Genomic DNA, 18,066 nt, shown 5'->3' with positions numbered 1-18,066 from the left:
TTGAGCTGCCCGCCGCCCGTCCAGCTGGCTATTGCCCTACTGTATGCGCCGCTGAGGCTCGAGACTCCGAACTGTCGACTTCATTCGCGATTGCACTCCCCACGCAGCATCTCGCTTCGAGGCTGGCGGCATGCACGCAGCCTGGCGAGACGGCCAAGTTCACAAGCCACAGCAGCTCCCACGTGGGGTGTAACCAACGACCAACACGAGCTGTCTCTCAGCTGTGTCCCGACTCGTCGCTCCGGGGCTTGGTGGTGAGGAGCTGGCGAAGCGTCGGACGGACGAAACGACAAGCGGGCGTAGGGCGTGGCTAGCAAGGGGGACGATCCTTGCTGTCTGATGGAGAGAGAGAGAGAGGTGCATGAACCCTCTCGGTCCTGGCCAGGACAGGGCAGGCAGCAAGCAAGTTTCTTTCAGGGTTGCATCCGGGCATTGGGCAGCAGCTCGAGCTCTTTGTCGATGCAACCCGACTGCTGCTGATTCGACGGTGGAAGCTCTTTGCTCTTTGAGGCACAGCTCCATTCAGAACAAAGCACATGCAGGATGCCTGCAGGTCGTTACGAGTACAGTATCAGCAAGTGATCTGGACACGGAGTCGCTGGCAGCGATATCGATTCCCGTCCGCGTTCGGCTTTCCGTACGAGAAGCTGATCTCGCGACATCGGCCTTTCTTTGACGCGAGTCGCCCATCTGCTCAATCTGTGACATTTTGTTTTCTGGCGAGTTCTGGCGGTGTATGGGGGGAGCACGAATGGCTGACTGGGCCTGCGACGGCAATTCTCGCAGCATTTAATCTCGCACGTTGCCGCTCCACAATGACTGCGCTTGGCGTGCGCGAGTCAATCCACGATGAAAATGGTGTGTTGGTGTACATACTTTTGTGATTCCTGCATGAAGGTACTAGACCGGGAATAAAAAGCGGGAGACGAAAGACGACCGAAAGATAAGGCGAGGGAAAAAAGGATGGAAGATGAAGAATAAAAGGGAAATAAAAAAACGGGCTCCTCAGCCTTCGATTCGACATCAAACGCGGGTGATGCAACAGGTTGGAGGCTAGTGGCGAGCCGGCGTCTGATGGGCGCAGAGCCGAAGGGACAGAATCGTCAACAGAAGCCGTGAGGGGGTTCCAGCGCTGTTTTAGCGCTCGCTAGCGCTGTGGCCGCGACAGGCACAGGCTGCCACAGGGCTTGCAGAGGCTTCAGGTTCGCTGCTCAGGCGTTCTGGAAGCCCTCGAGAACCGGCCAGCCATGCACGTGCAGCGGTGGAGGCGCTGGATGTACCTGCTGTAGACGAGCAGATCCACCTTCGGGGCTGCTGGACAGGGGCAGCCTGGAAGCCCGGGCAGCCCAGCCTTTTTCTGCTGAGGATGGATGGATAGGTAGATTCTTCCCGTTGTCGAAAGAGGGGAGGGAGGGGGTGTCGCTTCAAGTTTCACTGTATTCCTACAACCACGGCCGGGCTGCTCTCTTCAGGCTGCAACTCTGCTGCTCGAGGCATCATCACAACCATCAACAGCTGTCTATCGCCCGCCTTTCACTGTATGTATGCATCGCTGAGACGCTGACCCGGTTCATCGATTGACACCACGATCCAGCGCAGCCACCATTATCCAGCATCAGACCCGGATCGTCAGACCGGGGCAGGCAGATACTACCAAGGTAGTACATACATAATACGACAAAGGCACGACTCGCCTCGCCGGCCTCCACGACTCACCCACTCCTCCCGGCTGCTTGTACGTAACCCGATCATGCTCCTCGTACGAGCTGCTCGCTGACCTGCCAGACGAGCCCGTTCAGCTGTCGACCTTGGCAGCACGTCGCCGGGGCTGGTGGCGGCTCGCTGTGTGTGGGCTCCCATCCATCCATCCACCATCCACCCACCCAGCCGCATGTACAGTACAGTACATACATACAAGTCGCCCTCCTCCAGCAAACAAAGGACTCTTGCGTTTTGCCTCGTCTCACCCTCCCAAATCCTCAGCGCCTCCGTCCCCAGTGGCCAGGCCTTCTATTGCCCGTCTAGCGCCGGATTCCTGCTTCTGGCCGGTCCATGGCTTACAGGTACGGCGCACTCGTACCTCCAGACTCGGGCTCCTAGGTGCCTACTTGATCGCGGCCTTCGCCATTGCCTTGACGGCTTGCATCACACATTGCACCAGAAGTATACTATCCGCGCCTCGCTCGCCGCCTTGATAAAGCAAAAGTCTCCGTCTGCGCGCTTTCAGCCTTACGCCAAGCTCAGGGCACACGCTGGTCGTACATAGATGCCTGTACGGCCCTGAACGCGGCACACTCTTCGACGCTCGTGCGGTCGATGCCGGCATCCCCCAGCTGTCTCTTTGTCCTGAACCACCGGCGCCCGAGTACGAACCGCAGCAGACTGTTGCCTGGCTCGACGACAACGTCCATCACCAGACCACGAAAGATCACCGACATCAGCGCATCGTCATATCACTGAGTTCGAGAACCTCGCCCTTGTCTCGAGTTCTCTTCTGTCGGCGCCGGCTCCCCCTCATGTGTTCTCCGTAGCCGCAAACAGGGCTCGTCCTTGCTATATCTATCAAATCGAATCGCCTCGACACAGCTCAGTCGCTCGTCCACGATGCCCACCTTTCTCGACGGCGAGATGCTGCCGCCGCCGGCAGCATCAATGCGCCGCGATCACCACACCTACGGCGGCAACAATGCCTTCCACAACTTTTACAACGACTATTCACACATCACCGACCCCAACCTGAGGAGGCGTCTGGCCCTTTCCGAGATTGACAAGGTTCCCTTTGGGTTTTACCGTACGTTGGACCCTTCCCAACCCCGGACATGCGACTGGCTATCAGGGGGCTTCCCAGCGTTGAAGTAACTTTGTTCCTGACTGAATCTAGATGTTCGAGCCGTGCTGGTCGCCGGAGCCGGATTCTTCCTCGATTCCTACGACATCTTTGCCATCAACCTCATTACCACCCTGCTTGGGCTCGTCTTCTACAGCGGAGACGATCACATCAACGGCTACGGAGGCAATGGTGGTGCTCTGCCCGACACCGTCAACCAAGCGCTCAAGGCCTCGACCAGCGGCGGTATTGTGCTGGGAATGCTCATCTTTGGTCTGCTTGCCGAGTGAGTCTGGCACTTATCACTTCGCCGTCATGAGGGAGAACTACCTCCTCGCAGAGACGTGGTTATGCTGACCGGATTGTGCGACTTTTAGTGCGCTTGGTCGTCGCCGCATGTACGGCGTCGAGCTGATGATTATCACGGTTGGCACGTTTGGATGTGCTCTTGCGTCTCCGAGTCCCACGATTAGTGCCGCCGGGCTGATGATCTTCTGGCGTGTCCTGATGGTATGGAAGCCGCCCCTCTTCTTCCAGTTCGATCAAACAAGTCTAACGCAGCTTCCAGGGCATCGGTATTGGGGGCGATTACCCCCTTTCTTCAGTCATTACCTCTGAGTACGGAATCCATCCCGGATGTCGCTGCTCCGGCCATAATCACTAACTGCGTCTAGGTTTGCACCGACACGCTGGCGTGGGGCCATGATGGCTGCCGTCTTCTCCATGCAGGGCCTCGGTCAGCTTTTAGCCGCCGTTGTCGCGCTTGTCACCACGGTGGCGTTCAAGAAGCATTATATCGACATCCCCACGGAAGGAGCCTGCGATTTGGCATGCAGGGAGGCCGCGGATCGCTCGTGGCGAATCGTCGTTGGCTTCGGGGCCATCCCTGCCTGCCTGGCCCTGTACTACCGCATCACCATTCCCGAGACGCCCCGATACACCTTTGATGTACAGAACGACATCGAAAAGGCCGATGCCGACATCCGGGCTTATGTATCGAGCAAGTCAAAGAGCGACTACTCCATCAAGCGCTCCCGCTCGACGACCCTGACGACCGAACAGCCTCTCGACGTACCCGCAGCGTCATGGCCAGACTTGATGAGCTACTTTGGGACATGGAGCAATTTCAAGGTGCTCGTTGGTACCACCATGTCATGGTTCTTTTTGGTTCGTAATGCCCCAACCACTCCGTCCTCACCGGGGCGCTGGTCTACTAACATGACTGCCTTGGATGGATAGGATCTCGCATACTACGGTCTGGGCCTGAACAACTCCATAGTGCTCAGTGCCATTGGCTATGCTGATGGACGCACGTTATACCACAAGCTATACAACCAGGCCGTTGGCATGATCATTCTCTCATGCGCCGGGTCCATTCCTGGCTACTGGGCCGCCGTCTTCACCATCGACAGTGTCGGCCGCAAGCCCCTTCAGTTCGTTGGCTTCCTTTTGCTAACTGTCATCTTCTGCGTTCTCGGCTTCTGCTTTGACGCCTTGAGCGAGACGGCCATGCTTGTCCTCTACATCATTGCGCAATTCTTGTTCAACGCCGGCCCCAACACGACTACTTTCATCATTCCCGGAGAATGCTTCCCTACGCGATACCGATCGACTGGCCACGGCCTCTCTGCAGCTGCGGGCAAGGTCGGCGCCATCGTTGCCCAGGTCATTAGCATTCCCATACTGAACAAGGACGCCCCAGCTGACTGCAAGGGGACTTCGTGCTCGCCACATCTCAACCGCCTCCTGCAGCTCTTTGCCCTCTTCATGTTACTGGGCACGCTGGTCTCGCTGTTGGTTCCGGAGACTAAGGGGCTGACGCTGGAGGAGCTGTCAGGAGAGGCCCGTACCAGCTACAATGCCGGGTGCAACGGCAGCATCAACATTCCCTCGCCCCAGTTGCGACCGTGGAACCCCTTCAGCGGTGGCCGGCCAGCCGGGTTCTTCTATCCGCGGGCGCATGGCAGCACCTTTGTCAACGGCCGACGCTCCCCTCACCCCGGAATCATGGAGTCTCCCGAGATCTATGCCTCCGACCCGGCCTCACAAAGGTCACGATTCTGGCGCAGAAGATTTAGAAAGTCCCAGAGAAGCGTTAGGACGGACGAGATTGCCCTCAGCCGTCGCCCGAGCAGCTTTCACGAGGCTGCCGCGTCGGACGAGGTCACCCTGACGGACGGTTTTCTGGCCCCGGGGGCGGCGAGCTCTTCGCGATACCGGCCACAATACATGCAGCAAGAAGTGCCCAGCTGGGGAGCAGGCTGGGGTCGTATCGACAGGGGAGGGCCTCCTATGGCCCCATCGATGCAGCTGCAGGATGTCGGTTCCCTGTTGAAAGACGGATAGACTTGCTTCTTGAGGAAGACAATCCTTTCCTCTTCCTCCCATCTCTTTATCGCAATTTTCTCAGCACATATCTCACGACACATGTATATATATACAATCATCAAGCGATGGGCGTTTTTCTTTCTTTGCATTCTACACTCTCCTTCAGACGAGGTTGTACGATTTGATGACGTCTGTCTTTCTTCACTTCTTCCTTGTTTATATTTCTACCCTTTCTTTCTTTCTTTACTTCCTTCTTTCTCTTCTCAGCCCCTTGACAAAGGGCCAAGCTGCCCTCTTTTTCTTTTCTTGGACGCATTTGAGATGGATATACCATTGGGAAGAAACCTGCATGACCCCCTAGAGTGGTAATGACAACGCTACCTTAGAAGTTGGAGATGAATAGGCGAACAACAATGTGTCTGCAAATAACATGCGGATGGAATCTGGCTAGATTTGACTAGCTTGATGTGGGCTCCCAACCTTCGCATTGGAGAGTACTAGATGAGGTTGTTTCTTCTGGTTACGGCTTTTGTCCGTGAGGTTTCCGTTAGATTTACTATTAGATGCTAGATGATACTAGTGCAAATTGGATCAAATTGTTCATGAGTGTCTTTGAGTGCTGCTGCTTGGCGTGACATGTCGGTGATGAACGACTCTTGTCCGTTAAGGAGACCGAGGGTTTCAGTATTTCACGCGGTAAAGCTACTGAGGCTTTTCAAGGCATATCACTCTAATGTCCAACAATGGTGCAACAACGGTTGCCCTTCCCGAGTTCAATAGTATTTATTCACTCAACTGCTTTATTTTTTACGCTTCTATTTCTAGATTTAAGCGCTGTGCTTGATGACCTTTTCCTTGAAAGCGATGCTATACGGACATATATCTATCAGTTTTTTTTTTCTTTCTTTCTGTCTTCCTTTACCTCCCAAAGGACGAAAGGAGAAAGGGTAGAGAGAATAAAGGGGAATGGAGAAAAGGGGGGGGGCTTTGTAAGACTTACCCGTACTTGGCAAGCTCCTTGATCAGAGGATCGTTGATCTTGGGGCTCATTGGGGCGATGACGCCCTTTTCGGAGAGGGTTCCGTCGAGGATCTGCTTGGTGGCTATTGTACGGAACACACAAAACAGTGAGCACATCTTCCTTCTTTCCAAACATTTACTCCTCCATTCATGTCACGTTGGATGGGCTTGAGAGGGGATCTCGTGGGATTCGCTGGACTTACCAACACCGGCGGGCACACCGACCAGGCGGGCCATGGCAGAGTATCCGCCCGAGCCGACGGGGGCGCCGTACTCGGCGAGGGTGGAGGTGCGCGTCTCGCGGGAGCCGTCCTTGTTTTCGATTTCGAACTTGTGCTGGAGCATCTGCAGGAGGGGGGGATAAAGGTCAGCTGGCTTGATTCTGATACATTGGGGTGGGTATGTTATGGTGCGTATAAAAGGGTGTGTTTGTGTGAATGAAAGTGTTGGGGAGGGCGTTGGAGGGGAAAGGTAGAGAGCACTTACGACAAAGTCGCGCTCGCCCTCCTCGTACTGCATCTTCTCCTCGAGAGTGGCGCAGAGGGTGTCGAGGGGGTTGCCGCGGGGGGTGATGGTGGCGTCGGAGAAGATGCCGACTGTCAGACGAGATTAGCGTTCTTGCTTCCATGAACATGGACGATACGGAATAGCGAAGATGTAGGCAATCAAGTTTGGGTGAGAGGAAAAAAAAAAAAGGGGGGGGGGGGGGGGGGGGGGGGTGTGTGACATACTCCACTTGAGACCATCGATCAGACGAGCCTTCTCCTCGTCATCCTTAAAGGTGGCCTTGGACGAGACGGCGGCGACGAGGTCGGCCTCGCTGGATGAAGGGGCGTTGAGCAGCTTCTGGGTGGCCTCCTTCCAGGGGATGGGCTGCTTGAAGTAGTCCTGCTCCTCGTCGTTGAGGAAGCCGGTGTCGACGAGGACCTTGATGAACTCGGGGAATCCGGCGTAGCGCAGGGTCTGTACGATGCGTTAGTCTCTCAATGTTTGCTTGTGTGGATTGTAACTCTTCTGCTTACTCCGCGGATGATGGTATGGGCCTCGGGGATGTTGTAGCGCTCCTTGTAGACGCTGGAGTCGCGGTTGGGGTATGCGACAAAGGCGTAGCCTGGGAATGGTCAGAGGGGTTGATAGAAATCCTGATATTGGGATGTGCTTACCGGGGTAGATGTGGTAAGGCTTGGCGGTGGCCATCAGGTCTATGAGATGTGTTAGGGTGTCTAGTTTGTATATATCGACATGCCATGTCCATTGATTTACTTACCAGGGCCGGCAACGTTGACCAGCTTTCCGTCCTCGTAGAAGGTGGCAGCGTTTCGCAGGGCAAGGAGAACGCCTCGGGATCTGTTTTTCAGATGTTAGATGGAGCTCCAGCAATACCACGCTCTCAATGTCGAAAAGTGAGCGGCATGCGAACTCTTGACGAGCCGCCCGCTTGCATCGGAACATGGACTTGCGGGCTACTTACGACCAGGAGAACCTGAACGCAGACAATGTTAGCAATTGCCGGCAGTTGAGGATGTTGTCTCGCTTACTTGTAGCCAAGAGGGTTGTCCGAGTTCTCGGGCGCCGGCAGTCCACCGCAGAATGACTTGAAGGAAAGAATCTTGCCTCCGGCAGCGTGGACGTTGGAGATGGTCTCGACGGCACTGAGGTGGTCGATACCGGGATCAAGCTATACAAATGCGCTCAGTTATCGTCCCCAGAACACGGGCATAGCAGCAGCGTCGGCTTCCCACTTACACCAATCTCGTTCATGACGGTAATGCCGGCGTCCTTGGCCTGCTGGTCGAGCTCCATCATGGCGGGCGAGACGTAGCTGGTGGTGACGACATTCTTCTTGTTGCGGATGGCGGACTTGATGACGGCGGCGTGGTAGGTGTAGGGGATGAGGCTGATGACGACGTCGTGCTGGGCAACGGCGGCATCGAGGGCCTTGTCGTCGTTGACGTCGAGGGAGATGGGCGTGGCCAGCTTGACGCCGGCAGAGAGCTTCTTTGCGCTTTCGAGGGTTCGGCAGGCTGGAAGGGGTTTGTTTGTTAGCTTGGGGGGTGGTGGTTCGAGGTTGAGGAGGAGGAGGAGATGATATTCGAAGAGGCTCAAGGCTCTCTTCTTCAGGGATTGTTTCAGTGCTCACCAACGGAAACCTCAACGCCGGCATCGTTGAGAATGTCGAGCGTGGGCTTGGTAACGAAGCCGGAGCCGCTATCGTGAAGCCGGATATGTTAGTGGGGGAGGGGCAGCAGCTGGTGGTGGCATTTTTCGCCTCTTTTCTTTTCTTCTCTTTTCTTTGATTGTATTTCTTTCCGGGAGTCGCACTTACAGCATCAGAGCACGTTGGGGAGCCATGTTTGCAGCTGTCAGAGGTCAATTGGCGTATGGGAATTGTTGCTGTATCTGCTGGCGAGCTATGGTGAAGGTTTAGAAGGGGAAAAAAAGTTTGATGGAGCCCTCTGTTTTGTTATATGACTTGATGCGGTTGGTTGGTTGGTTGGTGGCGTCTGTCAAGCTAAGAGTTCAATGCTGCTGCATGCAGTTCTATACAGTAATAGCCCAATTATTACTGGAGTCACCGGCGAGCACGTCAAATGGAGGGGCAGCGCCGGAGTCGGAGCGCGTTTTTCACTCGGTACATGTAGGTGGGAGGCAGAGGCTACCCTGGAGTGGATAGAACAAGGTGCAGGAATCACGGTTTGACGGCATGCAGAGGGACATCAGGGTGAAATTTGACGTCGATGGTACAATAACTCGCCGGATGATTCATCTTTTGCAGGTGCAGTACATGTTGAAGGAGGAATATGCATTCGATGTCGGAGAATATGAGCATGAACGGAGGTGACATAGATGACCAAGCTGCTGTCTCAGCACGCACACAGTTTGTTAATGATATTTGTCCTAACTAAACTGTGTTATACGCTATCATCTGGAATGAATCTGGCTCAAAGAGTGGAATCTTTATTCCAATATGAAGCATTCACCTTCATAATTGAATTGTGCTGGCAATCGTCCTTTCGTGGCTTCCTCGGGAGGTTGGCTGGTGACACGACGTTTAGAGGCAGTCTTTTCCAGTGACGTAGAGAAACTATTGAATTGGCCTCAAATATTGGCTTGGATGGAGATCATGTTATACTATCGATGAAGCAGTCTGTCATGGCTCTTTCGTCCACTTGTGTATGACCAGTTGCTTTCTTATTCGAGTAGGATATTGGCCATGTTGGGTATCCGTGGCTTAGTGTACTATCTGGGGGATCAGGAAGTGTCTTGACTACCTACCTGTTGAAAGGTGCCTGACTATCGACACCGCAGTCCATTCCCAAGGCATGGCATTGCAGACATGGTCACTCCTTTCAGATAGTCCTCCGTACAATCACTGACCTTGACTGTCAGCCTTGTTTCCGATTCCTCAAACTTGTCCCCGCTAAGTCCGTGAACTCAGCGTCACAATCGCCGGCCATGCCTTTGAGTAGCCCCCCGTCACAGATCAGCAGCCGAAGAAACGACGTTGTGCGGCGATGTTTGCAAGGACAGCATCATTATCGCCGAAATTATCCTTGCAACTCAGACGTTGTCAGCATGTATCGACCCCAATCTGCTCCATCTTTCGGCTCGGGGTAGATTCAACGTACCCCAAGCGCATGGGTGTAATAGAGTATAAGTGTAAGTGATGCTCAGGGAGTATTTCGTGTCAAAAGAACAGAGCAGCAGAAAAGCAAGCAATTTGATCAATAGTCATCTTCAAACCTCCATATCGCTCATTCACGCCTTGAACATGGCTTTCCGATCCCTTACATTGTTCGCCCTCTGTGGCGTCTCCCTTGCCGGACCGTCAGCACCACCACTTAGACCCGTCAGCACTCTGTTCGAATTCCCCAACCCTTCCTACATTGAGAACCTGGCCGTCCGAAGCAACGGCCAGATTCTCATCTCGGATCTCAGCACCTCACAGCTCACCCTCTTCGACCCTTCAGCTTCGGGACCCAAGAAACCCGTCTTTGTGCACGACTTCACAGAGTCTCTTGGCCTTGCTGGCATCGCAGAGTATCAGCCAGACGTATTCGCCGTCATCACAGGCAATACTTCCTTCACAAGTGACGTCCCCAGTGCTGGGACATGGATCGTTTGGAGCGTCGACTTGCGCGGTGTCGACATCTCTTCAACGCACGGCCAAGTGGGACTACTTGCATCGCCGCCTGCAGTGAAGAAGATTGCGCATGTTGAGGCCGCACAGTTCCTCAATGGCATTTCAGTTCTCTCGGAGCAAGACCAAACGCTCCTTGTCGGCGACGTCAACGGCGGCGTCATCTGGAGGCTGGACATCAAGACGGGACATTACGAGGTCGCCATCAACAACACTTACACCCAGCTCTACCCAGCGACGCCCTTTTCCGCGTCAGGAGTCGACGGTCTCCATGTCCGCGATGGCTTCGTCTACTTTACAAACTTTGGAAACGGCACCTTCAACAAGATGCCCATCAACCGGGACGGAACGCCAGCAGGGCCCGTCACGACGCTTGCCCATAACCACGGGCCGCTTCACGAATACGATGACTTTACCTTTGACTGTGACGGGAACGCCTTTGTGGTTACGGGAGGCGAAAACACCATTGAGATGATTTCCGCGGATGGGAAGCGCCAGGTTGTCGTTGCTGGCAATCTCAATTCTACTGCGATTGCGGAGCCGACGTCTTGTGCTTTTGGTCGTGGGCCGCACGACAAGAATATTCTCTATGTTGTCACTGCAGGTGGAATGGAGACGCCGGTGAATGGGAATGTTGTTATAGGGGGACAGTTGGTTGCGGTAAACACAACATCGAGGGGTTCGGCTTGCTAAGTTCCCATGCGTCCTATGCCGAATAATACCGCTGGCTTTGGAGCACAAGGCGGGACATGTTCAACAAGGCTCATGTAGTGTGTTGATCTAGCATACCTAGGGCGGCTGAATGAAGCATTTCCGCTCAATCTGCCATGGTGGTGTCAGCTTTAGGATGGACCCGAGACCGAATATATACATGTGTAAAAGGGGGCACCGAGAGTGTACATATTCATCGTCAACAGCGTACATGGATTGTTTTCAGATAAGACAATCAGTTTCCACCGTTCACATTGCAGTCAGGAAGAGGAGATTGTAATTCACACTCAGTTGCTAACATGAACCCCCGGACGAAGCGGAAGAGCTGGGATTATTGTTGTCCTTCATAGTCTCTAGTGCTACGTCTCAGGGAGAGGCAACATGCGAAGATTCGTTCCGGGAAGAGTGCGGCTCGAGTCGGGGAATGTCCCCGTGAGAAGCCAACGAGCGGGCGATAAACTGCATAGCTTTGGGGTTATTTAGTTCGGTTGTTCGGCGCACATAAAGTCAATGTAAGTTCAAGTGAAATCCTTTGCTGGGAAAACCGTTTGTGACTGAGTTTTTCGCTTGAAGCAATCCAAGCCGGCAATTTGAATCAGCTGCAGCTACAGCTAGTCAGCTGAAGCAGGACCGCAAGGAAAAGTGTCCGGGCAGGAAATGTAATGGTATTGCCTAGCGGCGTTGCTCGACGGCCTGGAATGGTGGCTTGCAAACTCTTGTGTATAACGGCTGGGAATTTACGAGTATGGGTGGTAGCCATTGACTCATATGGGCTATTCAAAGGGGTGTCTTTCTGTGACTAAAAGAGGCATAGAGTTGCGAGTGAAGCTCAGCTGAGAGACAGGCGGAAGCAACAAGCAGGGCGACGGCTAAGAGCATCAAGCTTCACTCGCCAAGGTCCGTTCCCGTGCTGATGTGTAGCTTATTTGAACATGATATCAGTCCCTTGTCATGAAGGCCAGCCAGCCTCTTTGCAGATCCGGCTGCTGCCGCTAAGCTGCAAGCTACTGCACTCCTCGAGAGTCTCTTCAAGCCACATCATCAGATTCGTTACTGTTTTCCTCAGCTGAAGATGGCATATATTTCCTTGGAGCAAATCACGAGCCACGCTCACTCCCCCGCATGAGTGTTTGCCATTCGTATTGCTTTATAGTTTTCTATACTGCAAGCCACACGCCCCTAGCGTTAGGTATGTAAATAATAAGGTTATTTCAGCTTCTACTCCGCTGCTTCATTGCAGCCTTTCTGGTATTCAGAAGACTAGGTTGGGCGTCATAGCCAATGAGAAGTCAATTGAGCTACAATTCCAGAGACAGCTGCTCAGCTCAGAGGAAGGGTATGCGGTGCGGTTTCAGCTCTTCATTAGATCCGATAGACAGTATGTATCTCCCCTTTCTATAAGAAAGGCCAAGTGCCGTCCCGTAAACCTCGTCTTTTGCTTTGCCACGCAAATCAGAGGCTTGAGATTTCTAATGATACCTGATCCACTCACTACTCCATAATGACTGAAGTCACCGATCGTAACGAGCGCCGGAGGATCAATGCAGAGGGCGACTGGACCATCGTCTACGGTGATCTCATCAACGAGGCCGATGTAGCCGAGCTCGTCATATCCATTCCCACCGGCACCGTCGCCGGTTGGGTGTCCAGCCAAGTCGATGCCCAAGTCCAAAAGTTCAACCAAAGTCTCGCTACCGTCTCCGACGACGTTGTCAGAGAAGCAACGCAGTATCTCAGAAGCCTCGTACAGAATGGGGGTTCTGGAGAGCGAGACATCAACGGACTAGGGGTCAAGGCTGGCATCCTCACGTACCACCGCAAGCTCAAGACGCCGCTTGGCTCTGTGCCGCTGCCCAACAACTTCCAACCTTATATCGGCATACGAATCACCAAGCCCCTGCCGCCCAAGGGGGCGCCGGCTCCAGTCCAAGTACCACCAGGGGTACAACCTACCACACAGTCGAACCCAGCTGGCTTAGACAGTAGATCGTGGTACCGAATTACCAACCCGGCGAAGCCTGGAATGGCCATTGACGTTGTCAACGACGGCAACCAGCAACAAGATGGACAGGTGCAGATGGCCGCAGAAGGCAATTTCAGCGGCCAGCACTGGCAGCTTCGCCCATCTAGAACCCAGCCCGGAGCCTACAATCTTTGCAACATGTGGCTTGGAGCGGGCAAGTGCTTGGACGTGTATGGCAATGACAAGACGAAGCCGCATTTGGCCACTGCTGGAAACTACTCGGGACAGCAGTGGAGCGTTGTGAGGAATGGTAATGGGACTTGGAAGCTGTCGAATTCGTATTCTGGGCCGCTGGTCTTGTCGGCCGATGTCTCTGGCGGAGGGTTGTCGCTGAAGGATCCCCAGGTTTCTCCTGCAATGATGTGGACTTTGCAGCCTATCAAGCCCATCACGGAGGTGGGATTTTAATGATTGGTGATGCTGAATCGAATTGGCTCGCTCGTTACTATATTCTAGGAGTTATTGAATCATGTAACGTTAAAAATCTATGTATATCCTGTCTATCGTCAAAGGTTGACTCAATCTTATCATGATGGCAGTCCCTATGCTGTGGCATTGCGTTTGAGCCTCAGATACTGTTCAAGCAGCTCCCTCATCGTCTGCTCAAAGCTCGTAAACTTCCACCCAAACGCCTTCTCAGTGCTGGCGCCGTCCAGTCGAAACTTGATACACGGCAATGTCCCTTGAAGCGGTAGCACCTTGCTTTCGACCTCTTCCGGAAAGTATTTTCTGGCCACAGCTGCCGCATCTCTGTCCCAGACAATGCCTTCAGGCGTGTCGGAGCTGGTAATGTACTCGCTGTTTCCTGGGATTCGTGTGCTGTCTACTGCATCGACATGGGCGCGAGCCACGTCGGCAACGTGGACAGGCACGCCGACAAACGGAAACGGGGAGTTTGTCGAGCCGTCGAGTGCCGGAGCAATGACTGCAGCCCGGCTGTCCTTTAAGAGTTCTTCAGCAGCGCCATCTGGGGGGATACGGTCGTCAGGGCCGAATACGACAGAGGGAAGCAGGTGGACATAGTCAAACTGTGGCTGCTTGGCTTCGACAAAGGATCGTGTCGCAAGTCTTGCGTAGGCTTTTGAAGCCCAGTAGGCTTCCATTGCGCTGCCGTAGGGCTTCTTGGGGTGGGAGTTGATATCCGACACTATTGCCAACTGTCAGTGGCTGATGTTATAGAGACACAAGCAAGTTCTTACCAGTGTATAGTCTCTCGCTGTCGGGGGTAAAGTTCCACTCAAAAGGGATCAATGTGACGCCTTTTTATCCATCATTAACATATGTCAGGTAGTGATGGCGCTTGTGAAGAACATACAAGAAGAGGTGATGACGACCCTCCGAATAGAAGGGACTCTGGCAGCTGCTTCGAGGACAGTGTTTACCATGGAGATGGCAGGCTTTACAATGTCTTGCTCATAGTCTTCACTCTGATTGTGCTGTGTGAGCCATGTAAAGATGTATGTATGGTCAAGCGATGGGAACAAGAGAGCGCCTACCTCGCGCGCCAACGGGGATGCGATATGGATGATGCTCGTGATTCCCTCTAGAACTCCGGGCCACTTGTCACAGGCCAGAAAGTCAGGAATGACGGCAAAGTCCAGAGTCTCTTGCTCATGTGCCTCGGAAATGAGTTGACTCTTAGCCGCAAGCTCTGAGATGTGTCGGTCATGTCGGACGACGGCGCGAACAGCGTATCCCCTTTCGAGAGCGACGAGCAAGGTTTTGAAGCCAATGAAGCCCGTGACTCCAGTGATCTGTACAGTAATTTAGTCGAAATTGGGTTAAAAATGTCATCATTTTGCTTCAGGGACTAACCAAGAGTCTCTGGGAAGAAGTGTCATGCGTGGCGAATCCCATTGTGAGTGATGAAGCCTGAGTTTAGCGTGTTAATGCCGAGCATGACGATCTCGTGAAAAGCGATAGGAAGCTCTTTGTTATTTATATTCGATTTTCAGATCAAAAGACAGAGAGACACATGGCTTATGGCCTTGGAGATTACATTGTAAGAGGGGGGATAGCCCGCGAATGGCAGTGTTTTGTCATCGTGAATTTTGCCTGATGAACATGGACGAACTGTTCACGATACCTCGAGTTCGATGAGTGAGAACTCTTCCCTGTCATACTAAATGCTCAAACGGTCTCCTTTGACCAATCAATGATGCCTCATCTGCGGAATTCCGCAATCTCGACTTGATCTCGACCTTGTGTGTCATGCGTTAGTCTATGTTGCCTTGTATGAGATAGCGAGTCCTCTGTCGAAAGTCGAGTAGCTCCATCTACCTGACCAAAGAGGCACCAAAATATCAAGAATGATATTCGTCTCTATCCAAGAGTCAGAAGAACTGCTTCCAGTCGTCCAACGTTGATGCTGTAAGTGATGCGCGTTATTGGGGCTCTTATTAGACGGAGTACAAGTGCACTTGTACCTTTCTGCTCGAGTCCGTCGACCCATATTAAATTTACACCAAAAGCAGTACCAAATTGAGCGCTGTCATTGGCCAGCGATAAGCCGATAGCAGCATCCCTGCCAAAAAGTTTCCGTCCAGATCCCAAAGAAAAAGTTGCGACCATCATCAATCACAGGCTTCGAACCGGAATTGCGCGCCTCACCCCGTCTCTTTCATACCTCGACCTATAATCCCCAGACCCTCGACATGGACAAGCGGAAAGGAAAGAAGAAGACTGGCGGCGCAGCTCCGGCGCCCATCTCCGACGAGCGGTTCGCCAGCTTCCAGACCGATCCTCGATTCCGGCTGCCGTCGAGGAAGCACACCAAGACGACCGTCGACAAGCGATTCGCGGGCATTCTCAAGGACGATGACTTTACCGCCACGGCCAAGGTAGACAAGTATGGACGGAAGATCAAGTCAGACTCCAAAAAGAAGGCCCTGCAGAGGCTGTACCAGCTCGATGACGAGGACGAGGACAAGGAAGCCGATTCCGACGAGGACGAGGCCGACAAGCCAGTAAAGGGCAAGAAGGCCGGGGAAGAGGACAAAGAGGACGAGGAAGATGAGAGTGAAGAAGACGAGGAAGAGGAGGAGGATATCGAGGTCGAAGACGACAAGGTCGTCGAGAGAGAGCTACGCGCTGCTTCACGGTCTCGGAAGTATGATCCCGCCCGAGAGGGAGGCTTCTCCTCTTCCGAAGACTCAGACTCGGACTCAGACTCCGAAGAATCAGTGCTGGATCTCGCCACCGGCGGCGACATGCAGCGGCTTGAACAGGAGGAGATCAAGACCGGAGAAGTCACAACTCGGATAGCCGTCGTCAACCTCGACTGGGACCACGTCAAGTCCACCGACCTGATGGCCCTCTTCTCCAGCTTCATCCCCGCCAACGACGGCGGCAAAGTCCTCAACGTGGCCATATACCCAAGCGAGTTCGGAAAGGAGCGCATGCAGCAGGAAGAGCTGGAGGGCCCACCCAGACAGCTGTTTAAGAGGGGCAAGAAGGACGAGGAATCCGACGACGACGAGAGTGTATCTGACAGCGAAGCCGAAGAGGCCGCCATCAAGAAGAAGCTGATCCAGGAGGGCGACGACCAAGATTTCGACAGCGACGCCCTGAGGGCATATCAGCTCGACAGATTACGGTACTACTATGCCGTTATGACCTGCTCCAGTAAGAGCACTGCGCAGGCCATCTACGAAGCGACAGACGGAACAGAGTACCAGGCCTCGTCCAACTTTATCGATCTGCGGTTCGTTCCGGACGACGTCACCTTTGACGACGAGCCCAGAGACCAATGCGACAAGGTCCCCGAGTCATACAAGCCCATCGAGTTTGTCACCAACGCGCTGCAAAGCTCAAAGGTGAAGCTCACCTGGGACATGCACCCCGAAGAGATCAACCGGAAAGAATCCATCAAGCGAGCTTTCAAGGGCAGCAGGGCAGAAATCGACGAGCAGGATCTGAAAGCCTACCTGGCCGGGGACAGCGAGAGCGACGAAGACGAAGAGGACGATGCCGATGCCGGTGACGCAGCTGCCGATGGCGAACCCAAGCTGAGCAAGAAGGAACTGGCCCGGAGAAAGATGCGCGAAGCCCTCGGTCTCGCGGCCGAACCAGAGGCCACCAAGAAATCCAAGGATGCCCCCGTGGGCGAGATGGAAGTCACCTTCACCCCAGCCCTATCAGGCGAAAAAGCCAAGAAGGAGGACCGAGAAGAGACGACCATCGAGAAATACGCCCGCAAAGAGCGCGAGCGCAAAGAAAAGAAGCGTCAAGCTGCCAAGGCCAAACGCGAGGCCCTCAACGGTGGTAAGGACGACAGCGACGACGACGACGACGACGTCCACGTCGTTCACGGTGGTGGTGGTGATGACGAGGACGGCGAGGACCTCGGCTTCAACGACCCCTTCTTCACAACCGCAGACCCCGCCCCCGCAACGAAATCCTCCATCCGCAAGGAAGAGCGCCGCAAGAAGCGCGAGGCCCGCGAAGCCGCAGCGGCCCTCGACGCCCAGGAAAAAGCCCACCTGGCCAAGGTCATGGCCGAGGACAAGAACGACAGCAACCAGGCGGAGCACCTCGACCACTTTGACATGAACGAGATTCTGCGCGCCGAGAAGCAAAAGGGCAAGAAGGCCAAGTACCAGAAGAAGAAGAAGGGCAAGGGGGCCGGTGATGCGCCGGCGGGCCTGCAGGAGGATTTCGAGATTGACGTCAAGGATGAGCGGTTCAAGGCCGTGTTTGACAGTCACGAGTTTGCGATTGATCCTTCGAATCCCAAGTTCAAGGCCACGGAGGGCATGAAGAAGTTGTTGGATGAGGGCAGGAAGAAGAGGAAGATGGCGGTTGGGGGGGATGAGGAGGATCAGCCGCGGGATAAGAAGAGTAAGAAGGGGCGGCGGTGAAGCAATCAAGAGAGATAAGAGGATGCTGGCAAGGTAGAAGAAACAAGTTTATTTTGCATTGATTGTATGCACAAGTCAAGTCTGTACAGGAGTATATAGTCAAAGGATGAGAAAACATCTCGTATTAATGCCACAGCGCTTTGAAGCCAATCTGTAT

General features: G+C 53.9%; 6 protein-coding genes across 6 annotated transcripts; 4 read left to right on the top strand and 2 right to left on the bottom strand.

Annotated features, from left to right (window-relative positions):
- Nucleotides 1-2,604: 2,604 nt before the first annotated feature.
- TRIREDRAFT_81389 (uncharacterized protein) lies at nucleotides 2,605-5,230 on the top strand (the record flags this gene model as incomplete). The annotated part of the gene is made up of 6 exons (XM_006968602.1): nucleotides 2,605-2,791; nucleotides 2,882-3,113; nucleotides 3,289-3,337; nucleotides 3,396-3,445; nucleotides 3,502-3,994; nucleotides 4,067-5,230. 6 exons carry the CDS (start codon nucleotides 2,605-2,607, stop codon nucleotides 5,171-5,173), a joined length of 2,118 nt encoding a protein of 705 aa, XP_006968664.1. The 3' UTR covers nucleotides 5,174-5,230.
- A 689-nt stretch (nucleotides 5,231-5,919) lies between these two features.
- Nucleotides 5,920-8,569, bottom strand: TRIREDRAFT_123631 (saccharopine dehydrogenase). The gene is made up of 13 exons (XM_006968544.1): nucleotides 8,502-8,569; nucleotides 8,316-8,383; nucleotides 7,922-8,199; nucleotides 7,714-7,853; nucleotides 7,647-7,658; nucleotides 7,443-7,522; nucleotides 7,339-7,377; nucleotides 7,198-7,286; nucleotides 6,907-7,138; nucleotides 6,662-6,771; nucleotides 6,379-6,520; nucleotides 6,156-6,258; nucleotides 5,920-6,022 (listed from the first exon to the last, which is right to left on the bottom strand). Exons 1-13 carry the CDS (start codon nucleotides 8,525-8,527, stop codon nucleotides 5,983-5,985), a joined length of 1,359 nt encoding a protein of 452 aa, XP_006968606.1. The 5' UTR covers nucleotides 8,528-8,569; the 3' UTR covers nucleotides 5,920-5,982.
- A 1,378-nt stretch (nucleotides 8,570-9,947) lies between these two features.
- Nucleotides 9,948-11,009, top strand: TRIREDRAFT_111095 (uncharacterized protein; the record flags this gene model as incomplete). The annotated part of the gene is made up of 1 exon (XM_006968601.1): nucleotides 9,948-11,009. One exon carries the CDS (start codon nucleotides 9,948-9,950, stop codon nucleotides 11,007-11,009), a length of 1,062 nt encoding a protein of 353 aa, XP_006968663.1.
- A 1,519-nt stretch (nucleotides 11,010-12,528) lies between these two features.
- Nucleotides 12,529-13,458, top strand: TRIREDRAFT_111094 (carbohydrate-binding module family 13; the record flags this gene model as incomplete). The annotated part of the gene is made up of 1 exon (XM_006968600.2): nucleotides 12,529-13,458. One exon carries the CDS (start codon nucleotides 12,529-12,531, stop codon nucleotides 13,456-13,458), a length of 930 nt encoding a protein of 309 aa, XP_006968662.1.
- A 134-nt stretch (nucleotides 13,459-13,592) lies between these two features.
- On the bottom strand, nucleotides 13,593-14,907 carry TRIREDRAFT_111093 (uncharacterized protein; the record flags this gene model as incomplete). The annotated part of the gene is made up of 4 exons (XM_006968543.1): nucleotides 13,593-14,197; nucleotides 14,250-14,309; nucleotides 14,366-14,804; nucleotides 14,866-14,907. 4 exons carry the CDS (start codon nucleotides 14,905-14,907, stop codon nucleotides 13,593-13,595), a joined length of 1,146 nt encoding a protein of 381 aa, XP_006968605.1.
- Nucleotides 14,908-15,704: 797 nt separating this feature from the next.
- On the top strand, nucleotides 15,705-17,909 carry TRIREDRAFT_68184 (uncharacterized protein; the record flags this gene model as incomplete). Its single annotated transcript, XM_006968599.1, has 2 exons — nucleotides 15,705-15,949; nucleotides 16,070-17,909. 2 exons carry the CDS (start codon nucleotides 15,705-15,707, stop codon nucleotides 17,907-17,909), a joined length of 2,085 nt encoding a protein of 694 aa, XP_006968661.1.
- Between the last annotated feature and the right edge of the window lie 157 nt (nucleotides 17,910-18,066).

Source organism: Trichoderma reesei (assembly GCF_000167675.1).
Source record: "Trichoderma reesei QM6a unplaced genomic scaffold TRIREscaffold_24, whole genome shotgun sequence".
Classification (NCBI taxonomy): Eukaryota; Fungi; Ascomycota; class Sordariomycetes; order Hypocreales; family Hypocreaceae; genus Trichoderma; species Trichoderma reesei.
Note: the sequence above shows the minus strand (reverse complement) of the source record. Positions and strands in the feature narration are given on the sequence as shown.

Excerpts from the sequence above, each read along its gene's own strand:
- TRIREDRAFT_123631 (XM_006968544.1), bottom strand. The coding sequence starts at position 8,527 with ATGGCTCCCCAACGTGCTCTGATGCT. Across the intron at positions 8,384-8,501 it reads CCCCAACGTGCTCTGATGCT|CGGCTCCGGCTTCGTTACCA; the intron begins GTAAGTGCGACT and ends GCTTCACGATAG. Across the intron at positions 7,854-7,921 it reads CCGTCATGAACGAGATTGGT|CTTGATCCCGGTATCGACCA; the intron begins GTAAGTGGGAAG and ends GCATTTGTATAG.